Raw genomic sequence first — 25,501 nt, 5'->3', positions numbered from 1 at the left:
TTTGAACCTTTCGATGCGACCTTACGACACTGTATCCGTATACAAGATACGAATGTCCATCCTCCGACTATACCCACACGGACAGCACAAGTAATGTGTTACCTTTGTTAAAGCTAATTTCAAGATTATATCATTTTCTCCGAAACACACTTAAGTAATTGTGTGACATATCTTGAAATGCTACATTGTCACAAACTGAGCTATCTTCTTTACCCTGGTATATTGTTTTCTACGATGTGATTTGAAAAATAAGTATTTTCACAATATGTTCAGATGCATGGGGTACGAATTCCTGTAAAAACTATCAGTAATTTATCCATATCAAAAATATTATATAGTTTCAAAATGTGGAGGGTAGATACATGAAAATATAGGCAGAAATCAATTGGAACACATGCCTTTGCTTCATAACCATTGCTTATCCAAAGCTGCTTCTCAATACGTAGAGTGAGTGAGTGAGTGAGTTGGGTTTAACGCCGCTTTTAACAGTATTCCACTTATATCGCGGCGTGTCAGCTTAATGTGGGAGGAAAGCCCGAAGTGATGCAGGTCTCAGACGTTTACAACTTCGGTGAAACCCATGAGCACAGGTATGGTGCTGACAAACCTAGAAACATAATCGGGGCGAACCGGGATTCGAACCCACAACCATAGGTTTCTGGCGCGCCCAAGGAACGCACAATACGTAGAATCAATATCTACGTACATGTGTGTGTTGGACGGGAATTGTTTGAAAGGCAGGCAACATCACAGCCGGGGCAGACCACCAGCAGGTTAACGAGGTCTGGCTCTATGTTTAAATTAGCCTATTTCTAGCAGGTGAAGCTTATCCCGGTAGAATGTCTAGTTCTTTAAAGACGATGTGATAGAGTCTGCAAAAAGTGTGATGAGCACGGAAACGCTTTCACTCAGCAATCAACGTGTAATCATCTTACCCTGCTCTCAGAATGGCGTAACGGCGCTGACCGCTGATGGCGTCACACGACGTCGGCCGGACGCCAACTTCACTTCCGCCTGAAATACATGATGCTTTTGGTTTTTATGAAGATTTTGGTTTTCATGATTTAATTGAATTAAATGTGATCGAATTATACTTGAGGTTGAGTGATTGGTTGATTGATTGGAATTAAGTGGATATCAGGTTCATTGGTGTTGCTTATTTGTGTAGGTCTCTATCCTGGAGTACTTGGAACATTCATACTACAGTCTGTAACGTGTATGAGAATACGCAAGTTGGTGTAACGCTACTTCAATTTGGACTGCATTCGTTTATTGACAATACCGTTTATTGTTCCGACGGGAATAGTTAAAAAGATTTTCATCTAAGAGTGGCGTGTGTACAGAAAAAAAAATATCGATTTTTATAATGTACTTTACAAATTGACATCTTGGCAGGTCGGGTTGTATACTTCTCGGGGAGTTGCGAATAAAAATGGAGTGCACACTGATCCACTGAGCGGTGTAAAAAATGGATCTCTTTGAGTAGGCTTTGGGGCGAGGATTATTATTATGCGTATTTTTTAATTTTTGATAATGTTTTGGTATACCTGGCGAGGGATTATTTAACAAGTTGTCCGTTAGGTCTATTTGTAAGCGATATACGTTTACATAAATGCAAAACATTTTGGGATTCGGACAACGAAACTCACTACTACGACATCATGCACGCGAGGAATTAGAATGTAGTGTATGGGCGTCTGCGGGATATGTCCCTGGAGAGATTGGCTAGGGGGTAGATAGGGATAATTTTATGCAAATATATACTTGTGAATTGTGTTTAACGGCGCTTTTAACGGTATTCCACTTATATCGCGGTGTGTCAGTTTAAAGTGGGAGGAAAGCCCGAAGTGATGCAGGTCTCAGACGTTTACAACTTCGGTGAAACCCATGAGCACGGGTATGGTGCTGACAAACCTAGAAACATAAACGGGGCGAACCGGGATTCGAACCCACAATCATAGGTTTCGGCATGCCCAAGGGACGCAACACTGCACAGCGAATCGCGGCGCCTCGGATGACTGGGCCACCCGTGCCCCCTCATCAACGAAGTGGACAGTTTATTTTAATGTATATATTGTACTGTGTGTCTCCTATGCGAACGGTCTGATGTTCTTATACTTTACCGACATTTTTACTGTTTTTACATTTAATTGAGAGGGTATTGGGTTTTAAGTGGCGTTTAGAATAATTCCAGCAATATCACGCGGGGGACACCAGAAATTTGGCTTTACCCATTGTATCCATGTGGGCAATGGAACATGACGAGCGAACGCTTTAACCACTTGGCTACCCTACCTCCCCGTTTTACATTTAAAGTCACAAAAATTATCTATGTTATTATTTTGTGAAATAATGCTTTTCCACATACCAGAACGTTGTCAACTGAGCTTTTCAAATTTGAACTCCAGGTGAACCAGAGTCGAATAAAAACATAGGTGTAATTGCCCAGTATTTCTTAATCGATGTGAGGAAGGCTCACAACCGACTCCTTTTTTTGCATTTTAGATAAAAAAAAATCTGGCGCCGGGTGCCTGAACGTGTTGAATAACGCTAGGTATTTTGGCGCCACCATCAGCGGTCGGTCGGTCCCCGGTCACTGCAGGCCATGGGCAGATGTACTGGCAGGATCGTATTATATAATGGACTGAGGGGAGTGACATGTTTGATGATTATTTTACCAAAAAAAGTAAGTTTACATCCCCATAATGGAGGGCACGAGTGAGTAAGTGAATGAGAATGGTTTCTCGTCGTTTTTAGCAATAATTGGTCGGGGACACCAGAAATGGGCTTTACATATGTTATCCACGTGGGGAATCGAATCGGGGCCTTCCGCATGACGAGCGGCGTTATCTATGATATTTCAAGCACGGCCAAACATCAGTTTCTGCAAAGAATAACCACATTGAGCTTAACACTGCAACGGAGTATGAGTGAGTGAGTGAGTTGGGTTTAACGCCGCTTTTAACAGTATTCCAGTTACATCACGGCGTGTCAGCTTAATGTGGGAGGAAAGCCGGGAGTGATGCAGGTCTCAGACGTTTACCACTGCGGTGAAACTCACGAGCACGGGTATGGTGCTGACAAACCTAGAAACATAATTGGGGCGAACCGGGATTCCAACCCACAATCATAGGTTTCTGGCGTGCCCAAGGGACGCAACTCTGCAGAGCGAATCGCGGCGCCTTAGACGAGTGGGCCACCCGTGCCCCCCAACGGAGTATGAATAAGGTGAGGTGAAATAAGTTTAACGTCGGATAAATGCCCTAACATAGCGTCGTACATGCATGCACGAAAAGCTACTTTGTGTTTTCTAAATGTTAAAAGAAAACACGGATGTTGCAAATTGTCTTTGGTTCCAACAAACCAAAGTTGTGTTTTGTTTGTTGTTTAACACCACACTCAGCAATATTCCAGCTAAATGACGGCGGTATGTAAATATCCGAGTCTGGGCCAGACAATCCAGTGATTGAAAACATGAGCATCCATCCACGCAGTTGGGATACGATGACATGCATCAGTGAGCCTGACCACCCGATCCCGTTAGTCGCCTTACGTCAAGCAAAGTCGCCTTACGTCAAGCAAAGTCGCCTTTAAAGGCAAGCATGGGTTGCAGAACACTTATTCTACCCCGGATCTTGACAGGTCCGACAGATTCTAACCAATGCGTGCCGAGTACTGGTATGGTTAGGGGACAGCAAACGGTGAGGCCTTGGCGATTGGGCGATCCTCGTTGAAAGGGGTCCTTTAACAGTGTACTATTTTTGCAGAATCTCGTAGCAACGAATTAAACAATGTGTAATCGCCATGTGCAAATACTGTTAACTTGTAGTGAGTGAGTGAGTATGGTTTTACGCCACTTTTAGCAATATTCCAGCAATATCACGGCGGGGGACACCAGAAATGGGCTTCACTCATGTCGGGAACCGAACCCGGGTCTACGGCGTGACGAGCGAACGCTTTAACCATTAGGCTACCCGACCGCCCCTGTTAACTTGTAAGGGTATTGTCCGCATGTGTCAGACATTAAAATACATGATGGCCGAAAAGCTGAACAAGTTGGCGTTTGCATATTCTCACGTTGAACCCCGTGAATTTAAGATCCGGGTTAATATTGGTCTTCAGCAACCCGTGCTTGTCGTAATATGCGACTAACTGGATCGGATGGCCAGGTTCGCTTCAGTGGTAGATGAATGTCATCGTAGCCCAGGTGCGTAGATCGATGCTCATGATGTCAATCACTGGATCGTCTGGTCCAAACTCGATTATTCGATTCAGATCGCCGTCAAATAGCTGGAATATTGCTGAATGCGCCTGGATATAACAGACACCTAACAAATGTTTTGCTTTTTGAACACTCACTCGTGGTGGCAGTAGCAGCGAGGGTGACTATCCTGCCCAGCTTGAGGGGTGTAGCTGAGAGGTCGCCCCCGGTCACACTGCTCACCACAAGATTTACCTTTGCCTTGGACCCAGGACCCACGTTGTTCTTCAGGACGGATGGCGCGATAAGGCTGAAATGAAAGGACAATGCATTTTAATATCATACAGACATTTAAGGTTAATTGCTTTCTTTACGTATGGACAAGTAATGTCTTTCAGAAAGTGCTTAAATGTAACATATATTATCTTTTGGGTAACAATTCGTATCTACTTGGGTGGAGTCACATCCTTGATTCCACCCATACTCTCAGTGTTTGGCACCTAATCGCCAGCACCCAAAGTCAGCGACCTAACCAATTCAGCAAACGAAACTTCCACAAAAATGAGTAACATTTTAGAAAAAAAACAACTTTTTCTTTTATAAGGCCAATTAGAACAATTTTCTGATTCACTTATGTTTTAGCTGCGATCACAGTTTTTAGGGAAGCAACCGTAAACCAAAACAATAAAGTCAGCAAAATTATTTTTAAACATGTATATTCTTATGACCATTCTACAAACATTCATGACGGGTCTGTTTCTATAACATATATACTAGTATACAGGGACAATTTTAACATGCTTCATCATGCTATTAGCTGAAACAATAGCGAAGCGTCGTTAAATTCTACCTCCCTCCCTGATTCGCGATATTATCAGATATGTCCCCGTCTCTAATCTGTATCTCTCCACGAAAGTGATTAAGGTTCAGCATTCTGGATTCCGGGACGATTAGTGCAAATGTTGTCGGCTTTCCCGGTATTCACACCTCCACGAATCGACGCCATTCCTCGAATAGCAAGAACACCGAGGGATTCCGGGGCAGAACAAATTCCCACTCCGCACTGTGCCCCGTATGATTGGTTTGTTGTTTAACGCCGCACTCAGCAATATTCCAGCTATGTGACGCCGGTCTGTAAATAATCGAGTCTGGACCAGACAATCAAGTGATTAATACCATGAGCATCGATCCACGCAATTGGGATCGATGACATGCATCAACCAAATCAGCGAGCCTGACCACCCGATCCCGTTGGTCGCCTTTTACGACAAGCATAGTCACCTTTTACGGCAAGCATGGGTTACTGAAGACCTATTCTACCCCGGAATCTTCACGGGTCTTTCCCCGTATGAACTGTCTACACAGTACAATAAGCAGCTGATGGAAACCATGCCCTGGCCCCTGGCATTACATAGTGATCTCAACGCGTTGATATTGTAAGCATCATTCGTGTTAGTAGGTTTTGTTTAAGGCCGCTTTGAACAGTATTCCAGTTATATCGCGGCGGGTCAGCGTGATGTGGGAGGAAAGCCCGAAGTGATGCAGGCCTCAGACGTTTACCACTTCTGCGAAACCCACGAGCTCGGGTATGGTGTTGACAAACCTAGAAACAAACACACAAACAGGTTTCTCACGTGACCAGGGGTGGCAACCCCGCACAGCAAATTGCGGTGCCTGAAGCGACGGGGCTACCCGTGCTTCCTTTCACTCTGATGTGCGAGGAAAGCCCAAAGTGGTGCATGCATGGAAACGTAATCAGGGCGAATCTGGGATTCGAACCAACATTCATAGTTTTGCGGCATGCCGAAGGGACGCGACTCTGTACAGGGAATTGCAGCGCATTAGACGACTGGGCCATCCGTGCCCCTTTATGCATGGAAGTAGTTAAATTTGACGACGGTCAGATCAGTTTGAGGAACTTGGTTGATTGTGCGTTATCCATCCATCGTTCTTCATGCTGTCAACCACTTGTTTAAACGCAGCCATGGTATTGTTCACTGCGGCGTAAACAGCATTCGCTTAGCCGACCACTGTTAATATATAAAGAACTGACGAAACATGATTTAAGGCTATAATAAAAATAACTCATTGGGGACCTGGAGCCGAAAGGAAATCGAGTCATGAGCAACGATCTACACCTTCGGGGTTCGATGTCACACTGTGTTTTAACCCTGATAATGTGGACGTTCCTATAATGTCAATCACTGGCTTGTCTGGCCAAGGATAATTTCATATTGGAAAGGAAGGTGGAATATTGATGATTGGGGCGTTAAACAACAAACAAACAAACAAACCTACAATAAAAGCACCGACTGTCATTGCCTGAATGCTAAGTTCGTCGTTGTTTTCCGCCGCAGTCACAATATCCCACCTTTATTTCCAATATATATACTACTCAAAAGAAGTGATCATGATTCTTTCATATTACAATAGTTAATCTCTCATGCCATGACAGATTAACATTACCAATATGAAAGAATCGGGTGATCCTTAACTTCTTTTGAGTAGTATATGACGGCGGTCTGTATATAATCGAGTCTGGACCAGACAATTTAGTGACTGACATCAGCATCGATCCAAGCAATTGGGATACGATGACATGCATCAACAAGCCTGACCACCCGATCTCGTTTGTCGTCTCTTACGGCAAGCATGGGTTGCAGATGAAGTATTCTCTACCTGGGTCTTTTCATTATAAGAGAGGTGTTGGTGACGGTAGACCAGTTCTAACCCAGAACCCAGATTGCATATGATCAAAACATATTTGTTACCAAAGTTAAGTTCCAGAAACTGCAATGTTATGTATGTACAATGCATTGTATGTCTGTGAAATAGGGGTCGACGTATCAGTAACCCAAGTAATGGGGAAAGCCTCACAGAACACAGCTCCATCATCAGCACCACGTCCAGATTTAGAACAATAACACTGCACAGATGTGAAGACAAACATGGTATGTTCCTGGGGTGTTGTACGAGAAGACGTTTACATTCCGTACATGAAAGGATGTGAATGATTGAGAGTACGAGTTGAGTAAAACCCCGCTTTGAACAGTACATCATCACGTTATATCACGACGAGTCCATATAATGTGGGAACCCCAGAAATGACTTTGTAGACGATTGCTAAATCCACGAGTAAAGGTATGGTATGGACCCAGCAGCTTTGGGACACTCGACACCCAGCTATTGTGCCCACATATGCTTGTTGTAAAAGGCGACTATGCTTGTCGTAAATGGCGACTAATGGGATCGGGTGGTCAGGCTCGCTGACTTGGTTGCTTGTCGTAAAAGGCGACTATGCTTGTCGTAAATGGCGACTAATGGGATCGGGTGGTCAGGCTCGCTGACTTGGTTGCTTGTCGTAAAAGGCGACTATGCTTGTCGTAAATGGCGACTAATGGGATCGGGTGGTCAGGCTCGCTGACTTGGTTGCTTGTCGTAAAAGGCGACTATGCTTGTCGTAAAAGGCGACTATGCTTGTCGTAAATGGCGACTAATGGGATCGGGTGGTCAGGCTCGCTGACTTGGTGTTCCCACACAGGCATTGTGCTCACCTTGCAGCTCACCTTGCAGCTGAGCGACACGCTTCATCGATATGTGGTGCCACATGGCCATCTGTTCCCACACAGGCATTGTGCTCACCGTGTAGCTCACCTTGCAGCTCTGGGACACGCTACACCCAGCTATTGTGCCATTTGTTCCCACACAGGCATTGTGCTCACCTTGCAGCTGAACGACACGCTACACTGATCTGTGGTGCCACATGGCCATCTGTTCCCACAAAGGCATTGTGCTCACCTTGCAGCTCACCCTGCAGCTCACCCTGCAGCTGAGGGACACGCTACACCGATCTGTGTTGCCACATGGCCATCGGTCCTCAAACAGACTACCGTTTTGTTTCTTTGTCGTTAAACGCCGCACTCAGCAATATTCCAGCTTCAAGACGGCGGTCTTGAACAATCGAGTCTGGACGAGACAATCCATCGATTGACATGAGCATCGATCCACGCAGTTGGAAAATACGATGACATGCATCAACCAAGTCAGCGAGCCTGACCACTCGTTCCCGTTAGGCGCCTCTTGCGACAGGAATGAGTTGTTGAAGACCTTATCTACCCCGGATCCTCACCGATGTGGTACCCAGAGGGATATGTTCCCACACAGGAATGTGTGACAACTCTGTAAAGCTGTTCATACCTTCTGCACTTATTCTGTTATTCACCGTACATAATTAGCAAGTTATAAATTCATACTTGAGTTTCCTCAACATAAGCAGTCTCCCGAAAATGCAATGATACACATGATTCCGATACACTATGTACCTTAGTGGAAAGGTCACGAAACGATTTGTATCTCGATACGATGTGTATATCGATATGTCTGGTTTTTCTCTTGCATGGATATCTCAAGATGTTGGAAATGATAAACTATTTATCTTCATGCTTAAGGAAAGATTAGTTGATATATTTTCACAAGATTGGCACTGTCAAATATCATCCTCAAGGTTTTTATGCCATTATACGAATATAAAATCTTTACTTGTTCCTGAAAAATATGTATCTGTACTTCAGGATAGACCTTTGAGAAGATCTTTTTGTAAATTACGTATATCATTACATAATTTTAATGTTAACAATCTCAGAAAGAAAAATGTACAACATAAAGAAAGTAGTTTATGCCGTTATTGTAATGAAGGCTATGTTGAGGATGAGTTTCATGTACTTCTCATTTGTAAATATTATCAGTTTTTTAGAAATAGATACCTCCCTATGATTTCAACTATGTACAAAGATGAACAACTGATGAGAAATTTGTTGAACTCCTGCAATGCAAATACAATATCATCTCTGTCAATATTCCTGAAGAAGATTTTTGAAATTAGACGTTAATATTTTATGTAAACTTATTATTACCTACACGTGACTGTACAATGTTGATACAAAAAACAAACACTACTGTACTATGGGTCATATAGGCTAAAATATTGAATAAACTCCTGTCTGTCTATCTGTATGTATATCGATAGTAAGGATACGATATGTATCTCAATACGGTAGATATATCGATATTAAGGTCACCATAACGCAGGTGTATCCATAGTAAAAACATGATATATCTTAACTGTATTGTCGCAAAAGTAAGGACGCGAAACCTATACGTAATACACTGATAGAGACATAAGAAAACTTGTACAATAAAGAATTGGTTTCAGACGAAATACATAGCCATGTTGGCCATTGTTGTTTAACGCCGCATTCAGCAATATTCCATCTATATGACGGCGGTCTGTAAAACAATCGAATCTGGACCAGACAATCCAGTGGATCCACGCAATTGGGATACGATGACATGCATCAACCAAGTCAGCGAGCCTGACCACCCGATCCCATTAGTCGCCATTTACGACAAGCATAGTCGACTGTTACGACAAGCATAGTCGCCTTTTACGACAAGCATAGTCGCCTTTTACGACAAGCATATTCGCATTTTACGACAAGCATATTCGCATTTTACGACAAGCATAGTCCCCTTTCCATGTTGGCCATCGATTTAGTTGACAGTTTATCGACACACAAATCACTGAGATGATTTGACGCCACTGATTTTGTTGATCAGAAGCGTCTATCATTGAACGCCATGAACATTTTCTTCTGACACACGATACACATGTTTCCGCTTTAATAAGATCAGCATAAAAAAACATTAAAAAACAAAAGACCTTTCCGTTCGGGCCCTCTTAGTGTCTTCCAAAGTCGGACGGTTTTGGCAGATAAATCCTGCTGCAGACCTGTCAAACGGGATGCCCCACAAGTGAAATACAGAACAGCTCGAAAAAAAACCGATTAACGAATATGCTGATAGCATTACCTTCAGATTATTTGGTTGATTGATTGATTAGTAAAATGTTTTATAGGTGTTCGGGCAACTAGGCCCATTTACACCTTGCCCATAATAAAGGTTTGCTAAGTACCTGGATATTTTATAAAGTATCAAAACTGCCACACGCTTTAACATAAGCGAGAATGACATTCTGAACATCATGGTGAACAATATTCCTAGAACAGAAAATACCAGACAATGAGAAGTCAATATTGAGAACTGTTAGTGCCTCCACCATTGCCTTACGCTGATTAACATACTTTTGGCAATGCAATAAAATAATATTAATAACATTTAGATGGGCATTGTGGTCTTCGAGCCTAACACGAAGTCTGGTTAAGAGAACCTCCTCTCTCCCAATATTTCTAGATATGTGTAATTTAGTGATAAAAGGATCGATGCCAAAGAGATGACGTCCTTTTAAGGATGATGCCCATCTCTGCTGCCATTTTGTTTTAGCATGGGCCATACTGACGGTGCCTTACTCTGCAGGAGAAGGTAAAATTGTTTCATCCTGTTCGGATTCATCAAATTCTAGTGCAGCTTTAGCCAATTTATTAGCTTTCTCATTTCCAAGTAATCCAATATGAGCGGGGATCCATGAAAATTCAACATCTAACAGATCTTTACTTAAGTCATTATAAAGGACGAGAATAATGTTGATCAAGTCCTGCTTATTTGGTACTCACCTGTCACCAATGCGGTGTTGTTTGCTGCCACTCTGGCCACTGCTTCCAAATGTACACGTGACTCGGTACTCTTCCTCTACTTGATGGAGAGGGTTGCTGGATTCACCATAAGAAACGATCACCTTCATTGTGTACCCCTTTGTCGAGTTGCCAAGTTCCTGGGAGATCGGGAATTAATATTCAAATCAGTTTGGGAATGGATTGGTTTTGTTTGTTAAAAGTCGTACTCTGCAACATTCCAGCTATGTGACGGCGACAATCCAGTGTTTTGTTTGTTTGTTTGTTGTTTAACGCCGCACTCAGATATATTCCAGCTATATGACGGCTGTTTGCAAAAAAAAAAAAAACGAGCTTGGACCAGACAATCCAGTGATTGACATCATGAGCATCGACCCACACGGTTGGGATACGATGACATGCATCAGCCAAGTCACCGAGCCTGACCACCCGATCCCAATCCAGTGATTACTAGTGTGAGCAACGATACACGCTGTCTGAGTACGACACGCAATAGATCAAGTCGGTCTGATCCGTTATGTTAATCTTGTGATGAGCAGTTTGACCGACCTCTCAGCCACACCCCTCAAGCTGGGCAGGATAGTCACCCTCGCTGCTACTGCCACTACGAGTGAGTGTTCAAAAGCAGATAGCAGGGTCGGGGGTTGTTTGCAGCATTGTAGCACGAAACTTTGGCTGTTGAAAACGTTGGCGCACAAAATCAATTTCGACTGATGCAAAACTTATCTGGACGCTCTGCGACCTCTTTTTAAAATTGCGTTTCTGATATTTTCTCAAACTGCGTAAAAACACTCATGTTTCTGTCTGTAACTATAAGCTCTTTTCAACAGCTTATAAAAGACAACTTAGTTGAACTTAGTCAGAGGTTGGTGTTATTTTTAAAATAAAATTTATATTATGAATTAAATTATTCATTGTTGTTCTAATTTCTTACGTTCAGTGCGCTGAAAAAATATTACGATAGACTTGCGCCCGGTGTTTTGGTGAATGCTTCGCCAAAATAGTAAATCAATTTGTTGTCAAAATTTATCGTTCCTCTGTTATATATAATGTAAGACAGAAGTATCATGAACGCCATCACGTCCATGATTGAAGAAGGTATTAGCCGTTGTACGACTGGCAGGTGCGCGCTGTTTCCGCTGTAACGGTATGGTAGCATTTAGCGCGTTAATGTTACGACGTACCTCCAGAGCGATAAAAACTGGAAGACGTCTCTTATAGCGCCTTATGCTTCTCTTCATGGCAAAGGAAATCAAACAATAGCTCTTCAAGTGAACATTTCTGCCAAAGAACATGTTCTTTTAGCCCCATACGGTGTATGTTTGGCCACCATAAATCAAAGTGACATGCATCCCCCGGTGTGGACAGATTGCTGGAGAAAAACGAATTGTTTTTTAGCAAAGACTTGAAAGGACCATCCCACGGGAGGTGAGAGATGTTCCTTTGGAAAGCAAAATGTGTTTCTTGTGAAATCTATTCAACGAAAAGATATCGGTAATGTTTTCTCCGATGACATGGAATGCTAAAAAGTCTTTCGAAGTGTGCTAAAGGCATGTCTGTTGTTATCGATCAAAGATGCTTTTTTTGCGATATGTTCGTTGTTTTATAAACAATGGTTCACAGGTCTATACAGAGGGAGCAAATACAAAACTGTCCCCGGTTGTCAGCATCATTCAACAAGGTGGTTAAAATCTATGAACTGCATCAATTCAGGCTCCCCCCTCCATCACCGGACAAGCCGCGATGTAACTGAAGTACTGTTCAAAGCAGCTTTTAGCACAACTCACTCACACTTCAACAGCCGGTTGACTGGAATATTTTACAGCGGTTAACGTTTCGGACATTCAGTGAGTGAGTGAGTGAGTATGGTTTTACGCCGCTTTTTAGCAATATTCCAGCAATATCACGGCGGGGGACACCAGAAATGGGCTTCACACATTGTACCCATGTCGGGAATCGAACCCGGGTCTTCGGCGTGACAGCGAACGCTTTAACCACTAGGCTACCCGACCGCCCCTTAGGACATTCAGAAATTTGACATTCAAACATAGCTATATTATTTGTACGGTGAAGTGAAATGGGGTTTAACTTCGTGTTCAAGATTATTGCACTTACATAGCGAGGTGTGTGTGTGTGTGTGTGTGTGTGTATGTGTATATGTGTGTGTGTGTGTGTGTGTGTGTGTGTGTGTGTGTGTGTGTCTGCCTGTCCCAGGCAAGGTAACAACAAGTACCATCTATTACGGTTTTTTTATGACGCGGTCGGGATCGAAACACCGATCTTAGTCTTTCCGAGCTGATACTCTATCCACAATACCACAAATTATTGGCGAATGTTGTATTAATGAAGACCCTCACTCACAAGATACGTAATCATGAAAAATGGCACCCTTAACAAGAATAAAATTACACACATTTTGCAGATGAGATTAAACCCATTTACAAGTGTTACAAATCTTGCCAGACACATTTATTCCCAAAAAGAACTTTAAAACTTTTACAAAATTGCCATTATTTACAGGAACAATCGTCAAACTGCCAGTGGCTAAAAGGCTTGCGTTTGTTTACGATTCAAATTCGTAATGGTCTGTTTAACTGCCAAAACTATGAAAACAAAATACTTCCAATAAAGAATGCAAGCAAAATTTATAGCTGTTTAAGTCATTTCAGAAAACAAACGTTGTCCCAATCGCTCTCCTATTGGCACCATTACATTGTAAAAGCTCCTCCGGATTTTATTATTAAACTAAATTTTAAAGATGTTTACAGCATGAGCAACGCCCAGATAGGGAGCAGATAGATCAGAGGTTTTGTTTATTTCTGTTTACTTTATGCATGTATACTCAGGTCTCTTTGACAAACAGTTCGAAACCAGTAATTGTTGGTACGATACCATGCCAAGGCCAGTACATGAGAAAATTACTAATATATAAAGAAACAAATTTCATGTGTACCAACTAGTCTCATTACAATTGATACCCGTCAACATGGAAACCATAAAACGTGATGTGACATGGACCGGAGTATAACCCATCTTCCCGAGGCAAGGGAGTAAACTTACTTTAAAAGTCCAGTTTCACACTTGCCGGCTGGAATTCCTGGGTTCGACCGTAGCGCCACCCGTGGTTATTACGAGTTATGTCCCTTCTAAGCCTCTCATATGGACCAATCACATTCCACCTCTCGTATCACTTGTATTTGGTTACATAAATGGCGGCGCCCAGTCAAAACGATCTGATCGATAATCAAGATCTATATTGTGATAAAACGGGTCTTACATAGCGAAGTGCATCAAATCACGTGAACAGCTTGAATAAAAACCTTGAAAAGACCAGGAAAATATCTGTTGACAACGATGGACATGCTTTGCAAATCCTGCAATCGACAGAAATTTCCACGACATTTTACGAACCGGATTTCGATTTCGGTGCGCGATTTTGATTGGACTATGCATAGACTCGTTAGTGCAGCCAAAATGTAACTCCACAATACCAACCTAGTTCGGCAAGTGTGGATACTGGACTTGTATAGTCAGTTAACTCACTTGCCTCGGGAAGATGAGTATAACACATATATAGCGACGTTCGTGCATCGAGATTCCATGTCGCAGTTAAACATTGGTACCCAACTCAGACACAGTAAACCGTCTCCAGTTTTATCCCCTTAATGCCGAGCACCACACATCGAGTACCATATTTTAACGTGTTTTTGATATGACGCGACCTGGATCGAACCACAGACCTTCTGCCCTCCAGGCATACGCTCTATCCACTGGACCACGGCGGCGGTCTGTCGCCAGAGTGGATTAGCTTGGATATACAGTTACATACATGGATGAGTCAGTCAGTCAGTCAGTCAGTCAGTCAGCCAGCCAGCCAGCCAGCCAGCCAGCCTCTTGTGGGAGTAAAGTCCGAAAGCACGTGGTGACGTATGTCTTCGACGTTCACTACTTTGATGAGGCAAAGATCACAAAATGGTACCGATAAACCAACACTTATTATCGACATGTAAATAAGAGTGAGTGAGTGACAGAGTGAGTTGGGTTTTAACGCCGCTTTGAACAGTATTCAAGTTATATCACAGCGTGTCAGCATACTGTATGGGGAAAGCCCGAAATGATGCGGGTCTTAGACGTTTACCACTTTGATGCCACACGAGCACGGGTATAGTGCTGACAAACTTGGGAACATAATCGGGGCGAACGAGGATTCGAACTCACGATCATAGGTTTCTAGGGTGCCCAAGGGACGCAACACTGCACGGTGAATTGCGGCGCCATACACGATTGGGCCACCGGTGACCCCTGTAAATACAAATGGATAAATATAAAATATTTAAATTGAAATATATATATGAAACACTTACATTGAACTTGCAGAGGGACGACCCTTGTGGGTAGGAGACTGGTAGGGTGAAGTGGACTCCATCGGAACTGGTGAACGGTACCGACGTAGCCCCCGAACACTTGCCCCAGGCTTCAGCTTGAAGATCAGTTATAACCGTCACTAGCGCGTCCGAGATGCCATCGCTGCCACACGAGGGGGTCACTGCAGATTGTACAAGCACTTGCCCAAATAAAACATCCAAAATGAGGCCCCTTAAAACAGTTTACAATTACTTTAATAGTAACATAGTATGAGTGAGTGAGTGAGTGAGTGAGTGAGTGAGTGAGTGAGTGAGTTAAAGCTTTACGTCACATCGGCAATATTTCAGCCATATCGTGACGAGAACATTTATAATACTGACATTAAAATAAAACACCTGTCATCGACGGACAGTATAACAACTAGCATATCACAGTTTAGAAGTAAAACTAGTTTAGAACAATTAAAGGAATAACCTATGATTCAACAATACATTATAAACCAGGGCTAGAGTGAGTGAGTGAGTGAGTGAGTGAGTGCGTTGGGTTTAACACCGCTTTGAACAGTGTTCCAGTTATATCAAGGTGGGTCAGCATACTTTGGGAAGAACCCCCGAAGTGATGCAGTTCTAAGACGTTTACCACTTTGGTGACACCCACGAGCACGGGTATGGTGTTCACAAACCTAGATATGAGGTGAATTGGGATTCAGTGTCTGGTCCAAGATTATTGCTCTTGTAAAGCAGCGTGTGGTGTGATGTGGTGTGGTGTGTGCGTGTTTGCGTGTGTGCGCTTGTGTGCTTGTTTGCTTGTACTTGTCCGGACTGGTGGCCCACTGATATACTATGACGCAGTTTTACACGAAAAAAGCATTCAGGCACAATATACAGATTCCGAGCCGACCAGTCCCTTAATGGCGAACGCCAGGCAGGGTAACAACAAGTACTATCTCCCATCGTCATGTGGTATGACGCGGCTTGGGAGCGAACCCCCAACCTTCCGCTCTCCGGTCGGAGGCTCTGCCACTAGACCACGGAGGCGGTCCGACAAACCTAGAAACATAATCGAGTGGAACCGGGATTCGAACCCACAATCACAGGTTTCTTGCGTTACAGAATACATTATGTCATAAACAATATCAGGGTTGCAAGTGATATGATGCCGCGGTTGGTCCCTTATTAAAAAGAGAAAATCTCATATTGTTTAACGTCCTGCACCGCATCAAAATATTATTACATTGTCTTTTATTCAATATTTTTTGTATTCATATCTAAAACAAAAAACATATTGACACAAAATCAACACGCAAACTCAACTTCAACCCCAAATCATAAAAGATGCGTTTTTCACTTTAGTGGCCATTTGCCAAGTATTAAAATCGAATGCGTTTCAGTGTGTGCTTTTGTGGGGGAAACATTTAAAAACGTACCCTGCACTATGTATCCTCTCGGTATTGCAGCTTTGGGCATGGTCTGAAAAGCAGATATCCAAAGTCACAAAATTGTTGAAAAAGATATTGTTTCAAGTCAGGTGTCAAGGTTTGAATATATTCTTCAAATATGAATCGAACACATAAACTATGGTACATTGCCATGAGTGAGTGAGTGAGTGAGTGTGGTTTTACGCCGTTTTTATGCAATATTCCAGCAATATCACGGCGGGGGACACCAGAAATGGGCTTCACACATTGTACCGATGTTGGGAATCGAACCCGGGTCTTCGGCGTGACGAGCGAACGCTTTAACCAGTAGGCTACCCGACCGCCCCGTACATTGCCATGAACCTATCCGGAAAATATTTCATGACAATATGTACAATGCTATTAATTGCAAACAACATTAAAGGAATCACATTGATTTAAGATTCTGTGTCTGACGAAAATTAATGAATGGCTAAATAAGGTCTCATCGCGGCGTTATGCTGATCATCGTTGACATCGATCTGTACAGAAGATGCAACGATCATTTTTTTCATTATAAAAAACAACCCACAGTTTGTGGTTTTCCTGGTGGTTCCCCAGCGAAAGTATTGAAAACCTACAATAAGAGTGGCAATTTTGACCACCTAGTCGCCTCTTGAAAATTATGAAGTGAGGAATCTTTCTCTTGAGATGTGTCGAAATGCGTACCGTCATGGCAATTTTATTAAACATATTAGAATAATCGAAAAGTTGGCATATTTACCACAAAGACGGTTAAAACGATGACGACTGCACACCTGCAAATACAAGTGAGAACATGGTACAAATCTTGAAAAGTGATTGAGATGGATTAAACACCGCATTGAACAGAATTTCTCCCTTCCTGTGGGCGGGATTCGAACCCACGATCATAGGTTTCTGGCGTGCCCAATGGGAAGCAACATGGGGAAGCGACTTGAGGCGTCTTAGACGACTGGGCCACCCGTGCCCCTTGTAAAGTCAAGGTCGGATCTCCAAATTTAGAAAGGGGGGGGGGGGGTGGAATTTTGGACCAAGTCTGTGAAACAATGTAAAATAGACAGTAGTATGTGCGCATGGGTTGCAAATAGGATGGGATCCCGGAAACCTTCAATTCCACTGCAAATTAACACTTTTCTTAATCTCAAATTTACAAAAAGAAACAAGGCATACTGATTGAAGAAAAACAAACACGTTCATTGAACAATTTCTTACATTAATACGTTAAGTTTAATCAATTTTCATCAGAAATTCGGTTTCGCAGTTTTCTATCCACAATCTTCTAACCAGGGGCCGTATTCAAAAACATTCTACGATTTTTATAAATACGGCCTTAGGCGGGTTCAGTTGCTTAGAAGCTTAGAAGCAACTGACGTCAACTGTATCGTGACAACATATCTTTCCAGTGAATGAGTGAGTATGGTTTTACTCCGCTTTTAGCAATATTCCAGCAATATCACGGCGGGGGGACACCAGAAATGGGCTTCACACATTGTACCCATGTCGGGAATCGAACCCGGGTCTTCGGCGTGACGAGCAAACGCTTAAACCACTAGGCTACCCGACCGCCCCCATATCTTTCCAGAAATACATTTAGTAGATGTGTGCTATGGAAAATATTTGTATTTTAAAATGTCGATAAACATAATTAATGTATTTTCAGATTTGCGGGTTTATATTCAGTATTTGATGTGCGGAAATCTAACATTTGTAACCTCCGGCTGGCTTACGGCGCAATGACATGCCCAAGAATCAAACACTCCAGAGCCGCGAATCTGAACATACGTAATGTTTACCTCTATTCTACACTGAATTTGGAAACAACTCGATTCGGATTTGTCATTTGGAGGTATCAAATCACAGCCACCTATGACTGGAAGCGCCGATTTGACAATCGAATTACCGCCGAGTCAAAAGAAAAGTACTTTCTCAGCCACTGTCGGTAGGCAATTGTAAATAATTATATGTAGAATTTTAGGGTATAAAGTGCAGATCTGCGGTTACTACAATATTAAAAGAATATTTGGCAATTCCTTTTTTTAGTATGAAATCGACAGAGCGTGTAAGAAGTTTTGGAGACGTCAGAGAGCTTGCAATTAGGGGTTTTTCTTTTGCCAATTATGACGTCACAAAGCATATCGACAGAAAACTGTTTATGTGCAAGCACATAAAGCGCCACTATTTGTTCAAAGACAATTATCGGAGTGTATGAACTTCAAACAGACCCGTGAAGATCCGGGTTAGAATAGGTCTTCAGCAACCCATGCTTGCCGTAAAAGGCGACTATGCTTGTCATAAGAGGCGACTAACGGGATCGGGTGGTCAGGCTAGCTGACTTGGTTAATGCATGTCATCGATCCCAGTTGCGTGAATTGATGCTCATGATATCAATCACTGGACAGTCTGGTACAGACTCGATAATTTACAGACCGCCGTCATATAGCTGGGATAATGCTTAGTGCGGCGTTAAAAAACAAACAAACGGTGAACTAAAAACAAACCAACGGCTTCTGTCAAGATCTTAGCTAACCCCACGGAGTTCGTGTTTACATGTAATTTTGTCATTTTTCAGCGGAGCGTTCTGTTCCAAATTATATTTGGACGGTTATGTCTACAGGCAATGTAGTTCTAAATTGAAAACACAGTACGCTTATCTCAGTTATCATACCCAAGACTATTGTTCTGTCTGTCATTCCCCATTTTGTAACACACTCAGGCTATGCTTGACTATGTTCCTCATCCCATGCCTGCCACCTCAATGTTCTCAGACAATTCCGGTGTTCAGTGAATGTGACTAAAAAGCGCTGTTGAAGTTTGATAACATTTCAGCAAAAACTCATTCACACAGTTTAAGAAATTACACCGCTGTGTTTGCAGATTCACAGCACATGTATCACATAGTTGTAACTCAGGGGGACAATTATTTGTAAGTCGTTTCCAGTGTAGTCTTCAAACACAGAAGTAATTATAAATAAAGTAGTCACTTCAGTAAAATATAGGAACTTGTCCACGATACAAAGGCGGGTGACAAAAATTTGTTTACATTTTAAAGTCATATTGCGAGTATTTCAGCCATATCGTGACCAGATTTCTCTAATGGTCATAAGAGAGTATATATAATTATATCATATAAGAAAACGACAAAACCTTCAATAAATATCACGCTATTCTATTTTTGATAAACTTATTGTTACAATTCGTTCGAGGGGTTTACTCTTAATAGTCAGATGTCCCATTAGTCAGATAATGAGTGAGTGAGTGAGTTGAGTTTAACGCCTCTTTTAACAGTATTCCAGTTATATCACGGCAGGTCAGCTTAATGTGGGAGGAAAGCCCGAGGTGATGCAGATCTTAGACGTTTACCACTTCGGTGAAACCCACGAGCACGGGTATGGTGCAGACAAACCTAGAAACATAATTGGGGCGAACCGGGATTCGAACCCACAACCATAGGTTTCTGGCGTGCCCGAGGGACGCAACTCTGCACAGCGGTTCGCGGCGCCTTAGACGACAGGGCCACCCGTGCCCCCAGTCAGATAATGAAGTAGGCTTGATGAGGTCCACACCCATATGTAAATGGGACTAACCCAATCTGTGGATATATTAGACAGATTTGGAAAGATTTGCTTTACTCAATTATGTCGGTTGGTTGGTTTGTTGTTTTACGCCGCACACAGCAATATTCCAGCTATATGACGGCGGTCTGCAAATATTCGAGTCTGAACCAGACAATCCAGTGATTGACATCATGAGCACGCAATTGGGATCGATGACATGCATCAACTAAGTCCGCTAGCCTGACCACCCGATCCCGCTAGTCGCCCTTACGACAAGAATGGGTTGCTGGAGACCTATCCTACCCCGGATCTTCACGTTTCAAATAAATATTCCGAGCTCAAGTCTGTTGTTCATAAGGTACTGCAGGCCATCGGTCCATGATTTCAATAAGTGATACTCACAGGTAATACCCCGTCCACATGCACAACATTTACTGACATAAGTAATTTTGCACTGTGTTGGTTTGTTGTTTAACGCCGCACTCAGCAATATTCCAGCTATATGACGGCGGTCTGCAAATAATCGAGTCTGGACCAGACAATCCAGTGATTAATATCATGAGCATCGATCCACGCAATTGGGATCGATGACATGCATCAACCAAGTCAGCGAGCCTGACCACCCGATCCCGATAGTCGCCTTTTACGACAAGCATAGTCGCCTTTTACGGCAAGCATGGGTTGCTGAAGACCTATTCTACCCCGGAATCTTGCACTGTGTAACTATACACACATGTGTATATGTAAATTTACTATGCGTTCACATGAAAATTAATTAATGTGTGTAAATGAAGTATGTAAATGTGTAAGGCACACATTCATCAGTCTTTTCACGAAGTTCAACACGAAAAGGTTGTTTTCCAAAAAAGTAAAATGAGAAAAGAGTTACGTCACAGAAATCTTCACATGAAGCGAAATGTGTTTGATTTAATCTCTACATAATTTTTGCACTCCTTGAAACCCAAAGGAAACACTGTCCACCCACCTCTGAATGTCCGCTTAAAGGTCGGCATTGCTGTGTACTGAACAGCGTCAACTTCAGAATACACAAGTGTGGCCGATTTGTTTGGTGTTGGCAAATCAACAGATATATTGCTTTGATCCTCCTCCGGCGGTGGCATAAACCTTCCCATGACATCATATACATCCAGCGCAAATATGCTCTTGTGTACATTTACATTTGCACCTGCTCCAGATAAGAACACATTTGCTCTTGGTGTAAATATACATACGTGAGTAAACGTGTTCACATGACTGGCAAGGATACTCACGTATGTATATCAACACACGTGTGCTAATATACACATAAATGCAGAGAGGTGCATGGGAACGGGGTAATAACGTAAGTATTTATACACGTGTAAATATACATACGTGTGTATATGTAAATTTACTATGCGTTCACATGAAAAGCATCTAAGGTGTGTAAATAAAGTATGTAAATTGTGTAAGGCACACATATTCGTCAGTCTGTTCACGACTTTCAACACAAAACAGGTTATTTTCCAATCAAAGTTGAATGAGAAGAGAGTTACTTCACCGAAAATTTCCGCGTGAAGCAACATGTGTTTGATTTAATTTGTACACAAAGTTTTGACACCTCGAAAGCAAAAGAAAACACCGTCCGTTCAACTCTGTATATACGCATAAAAGTTGACAACTGTTGACAATTTGTTTGGTGTTGGCAAAAGATCAGATATTAATTAGATCATCCTCTTACGTTGACATAAACGTTCTCATTGCAACATATACACACAGCGCAAATGTACATTTACATTTGCACCTGCTCCGGACATAATGCAAATTTGCTCTTGGTGTAAATATATACCATGAGTAAACGCGTTCACATGACAAGTATACTCACGTATGTATTTCTACACACGTATGGACATATATACGCACATGTATAGAGACGCACATGTATAGAGACGCACGTGAACGGGGTATAAGACCTTGAAAAATAAAATGTACATCGCGATCGACAAGGTCTGTACAACATTAATATTTGCAGTTATTAACATATCAAATTGATGTATTGCCGGTACGTCATTGTACCTTTCAATATATTTTTCTGATTTCACAATACAGTATTCATATGGAAGAAGTAAATGAAATACATTTTTAACACATTGTTTGCCACAAAACATACACATCCGTTGTTCTCTTGTCTCTTCACAATACCACAACCTGTTTACCACAACCTATGAGTGAGTGAGTGAGTTGGGTTTAACACCGCTTTTAACAGTATTCCAGTTATATCACGTCGTGTCAGCTTGATGTTGGGGGAAAGCCCGAAGTGATGCAGGTCTCAGACGTTTACCACTTCGGTGAAACCCACGAGCACGGGTATGGTGCTGACAAACCTAGAAACATAATCGGGGCGAACAGGGATTAGAACCCACAATCATAGGTTTCTGGCGTGCCCAAGGGACGCAACTCTGCACAGCGAATCGCGGCGCCTTAGACGACAGGGCCACCCGTGCCCCCCACAACCTATGACAAGGCAGGGGTAACTGAATCAAAGTGATGCATTAAACATCATATTATCCTGAGAATTGGAAATATGAATGATCAACTGTAAGACGAATTTAATTTATAACATGGAGTGAGTTCAAATTTAACGTCGAATCTGCATTTTCTCAGACATATAAAGCGACTTGTCAATAAAGATTACCACTACAATTGGATTAAAATTACATAATCGGTTGAAACGTTCAAATAGCACTGTACTGTTGCAGTGGCGTTAAATGATTGTGTGAGAAATGGAACCAGACATACCAGTATCTAGACGAATTTGTGAGAGTGAGTGAGTGAGTATGGTTTAATGCCGTTTTTAACATTATTCCAGTTATATCACGGCGTGTGGGAGGACAGCCCGAAGTGGTGCAGGTCTCAGATGTTTACCACTTCGGTGTACCCACGAGCACGGGTATGGTGCTGACAAACCTAGAAACATAATCGGGGCGAACTGGGACTCGAACCCACAATCATAGGTTTCTGCCGTGCCCAAGGGACGCAACTCTGCACAACGACACGCGGCGCCTTAGCCGTGCCCCCTTTAGGCGAATTACAAACCGCTGTGTACGTCTTATTTGCGCTTCACAAAACTGGTCTTGTGGCATATTCTCATTCTCTCGAGGCCAACCTCGAGATAAAGGTACAAAATTATATTGCAAAGTCAAAGCTGGGAACCAAGTCTGAGTCCAACGTTCGAGATGCGCCATGTAGTTTTATAACGAATTCGAGATAAGCGGGCAAATGTATACGTATTAATTTGCTGAGGCGGTGGTGACCGGAGAATAGTTTCGATATATCGGTACATTCGAGATAACGGGGTTCGACTGGAATGGTTATGACCCTGAACAATATCGGTCATAGATTCGCCGTCGTCAGCAATTTTGCATCTCTATCGCAGGAGCCAGCATATGCATGTACATTGGACAACCACGTTAACCATCGATCAGTGCTGTGGGGTATGCGATTTGTTATAAAGCGAGACAGCCGACATTTAATGTCGCATGTCTTGTGTAATGAATTGTCGCATGAATATAGCGTATTGCAGTGCCGTAGCCAGCAGTTGCCCCACTGGAAAACATTTTCCCTTGTGAAAGTTAACTTGAATAAGGAATGAATAATCTTATTTTGCCCCCCTGTCAAAAAAGTTAAATACGGCTTTAGTATTGTAGTCTAACGTTTGCGACACTTGTGAAATTGTTTGTAGATATTATTTTTTCGAAATGAGCAACAAGCCTTATGATGTGATTGATAATTGAACCTTTTGGCGTTTGTTTCAAGTTTGTCTCACCTACACATGTTCGCCGTCCCTCGTCCATCCGCTCTGACGCAACTGTGAGTCTGGCCTTGGGATAGCGATAAATGGTTAGGATTCCTCCACGTGCTCTGCGTGCAACACGTGCGCTGATGTTAATTGCAAAGTGATGGCGCAATAAAGATGTGAAGCATTTTTAACACGCTACATCTGGCCTCTCATTTGCAGATCAAATCCCTTGGGCTTTGACACCATCAAGGTAAAACAACAAGTCAATACTTTCTATCACACAAAGGAAACCTACAAAGTGGGATTAATGAAACCGTTACCTTTCATATTTCAGAATGGATAAAACAACATTTTCAACTGAAAAGAGAACAAATATGATCAATTACCTTTCGCTCCCTGGAAATAGGAATATCTTCGATTATTGTTGAATTGTACAGGTAGATGTTTCCATATCCAAGTGGGTGGGTGGGTAGTGAGTGAGTGAGTGAGTGAGAGAGTAAGTGAGTGAGTGAGTGAGTGAGTGAGTATTCAACCACGCATCAGCAAAATATCGGTTACTGTACGACGGCAACATAAACCAACTGAGGGGCAATTGAAACCGTATCGAGTTTGTATTAAATTTTCTTTGTAATTCAAAATTGAAAGAACTGTTTTTAAATTTGATTTTGTCTATTTTACCATGACTCATTCCTGCAATAGTTTGCAAAACGTAATCTGGCTGGGTGAATTAGTGAACAAATATATTGGTTCAATGGCGATGGGGTTTGTGTGTTTGTTGGTTGGTTGGTTAACGCCACTCTCAGCCATAATCCAGCTTTATGACGGCGGTCTGTAAATAAATAGACCAGGCAATACAGTGATTGATATCCTGAGCATCAATCCACGTAATTTGAATACGATGACAAGCATCAACCAAATCAGCGAGCCTAACCTCCCGATCCCGTTAGTCGCCTTTTACGACAAGCATGGTTTGCTGGAGACCTACTCTGGATCTTCACGGGTCTATTATACAATGAATCAGACAGAGTCAGTGATGAGGTTTAGTTTGCGCGTCGTGGAAAATGAAAATGTTCGAATCCCGGTTCTACTCGATTATGTTTCTAGGTTTGTCGGATTTACCTGTGAATATGGAGCACACAGCAACATGCCTCTTTGGCAAACCATTGATCAAGCAGTTTCGTCAACATGGATTACATGTCTTCAAACGGTTTCATAAAAATCTATCATTGCACCCCGGGAGTGGGACAAACAAACCACGTCCTGTGCACACTTTAGGTGCAAAGCGATTCCGCCCTCACTGGTTCTTTGTACAGCCATTTTATCACAAGTGTCAAGGTTGAACGGTCTTCTTGGCTCAAAAGGCCAGTTTATCCTGTAACATAAGAATGGCGTGCTTAAAACGTAAGGATGCGAGGTCCTAATTATTTGTGTACTGACTTACCTCGTTACCGCAGTAGGGGACGCGAGCGCGGAATGTGAAAAATCAAGAGTGTTCCAGTTGCGCCAAGCTTTACATTTAGTCATTAGTTTGGTTAAAGGCTTTTGTTATCAGTTAAGACATTTTACATGTGGTTATAA

At 42.4% G+C, this 25,501-nt stretch overlaps 1 protein-coding gene across 2 annotated transcripts in view; it reads right to left on the bottom strand.

Moving 5' to 3' along the window:
* LOC124149135 (vitelline envelope sperm lysin receptor-like) overlaps positions 1–24,034 on the bottom strand; it is a 35,641-nt gene extending 11,607 nt beyond the window's left edge. The window contains exons 1-7 of one of the 2 annotated variants that reach the window (XM_046520510.2): positions 23,951–24,034; positions 17,334–17,367; positions 16,580–16,622; positions 15,153–15,334; positions 10,771–10,928; positions 4,360–4,511; positions 936–1,014 (exon numbers count right to left, since the gene is read on the bottom strand). In XM_046520510.2, the coding sequence (XP_046376466.2) occupies positions 936–1,014; positions 4,360–4,511; positions 10,771–10,928; positions 15,153–15,334; positions 16,580–16,622; positions 17,334–17,367; positions 23,951–23,958 (656 nt within the window). In that variant the 5' untranslated portion in view covers positions 23,959–24,034. The remainder of the gene's footprint in view (positions 1–935; positions 1,015–4,359; positions 4,512–10,770; positions 10,929–15,152; positions 15,335–16,579; positions 16,623–17,333; positions 17,368–23,950) is intronic. The other variant, XM_046520511.2, reaches the window with a different exon arrangement.
* Positions 24,035–25,501: the final 1,467 nt, after the last annotated feature.

The sequence above is a fragment of the Haliotis rufescens genome, unplaced genomic scaffold, assembly GCF_023055435.1.
Source record: "Haliotis rufescens isolate VD_foot unplaced genomic scaffold, xgHalRufe1.0.p SCAF_32, whole genome shotgun sequence".
Taxonomy (NCBI): Eukaryota; Metazoa; Mollusca; class Gastropoda; order Lepetellida; family Haliotidae; genus Haliotis; species Haliotis rufescens.
The sequence above is the reverse complement of the archived record's forward strand: the minus strand, read 5'-3'. Positions and strand labels throughout refer to the sequence as shown.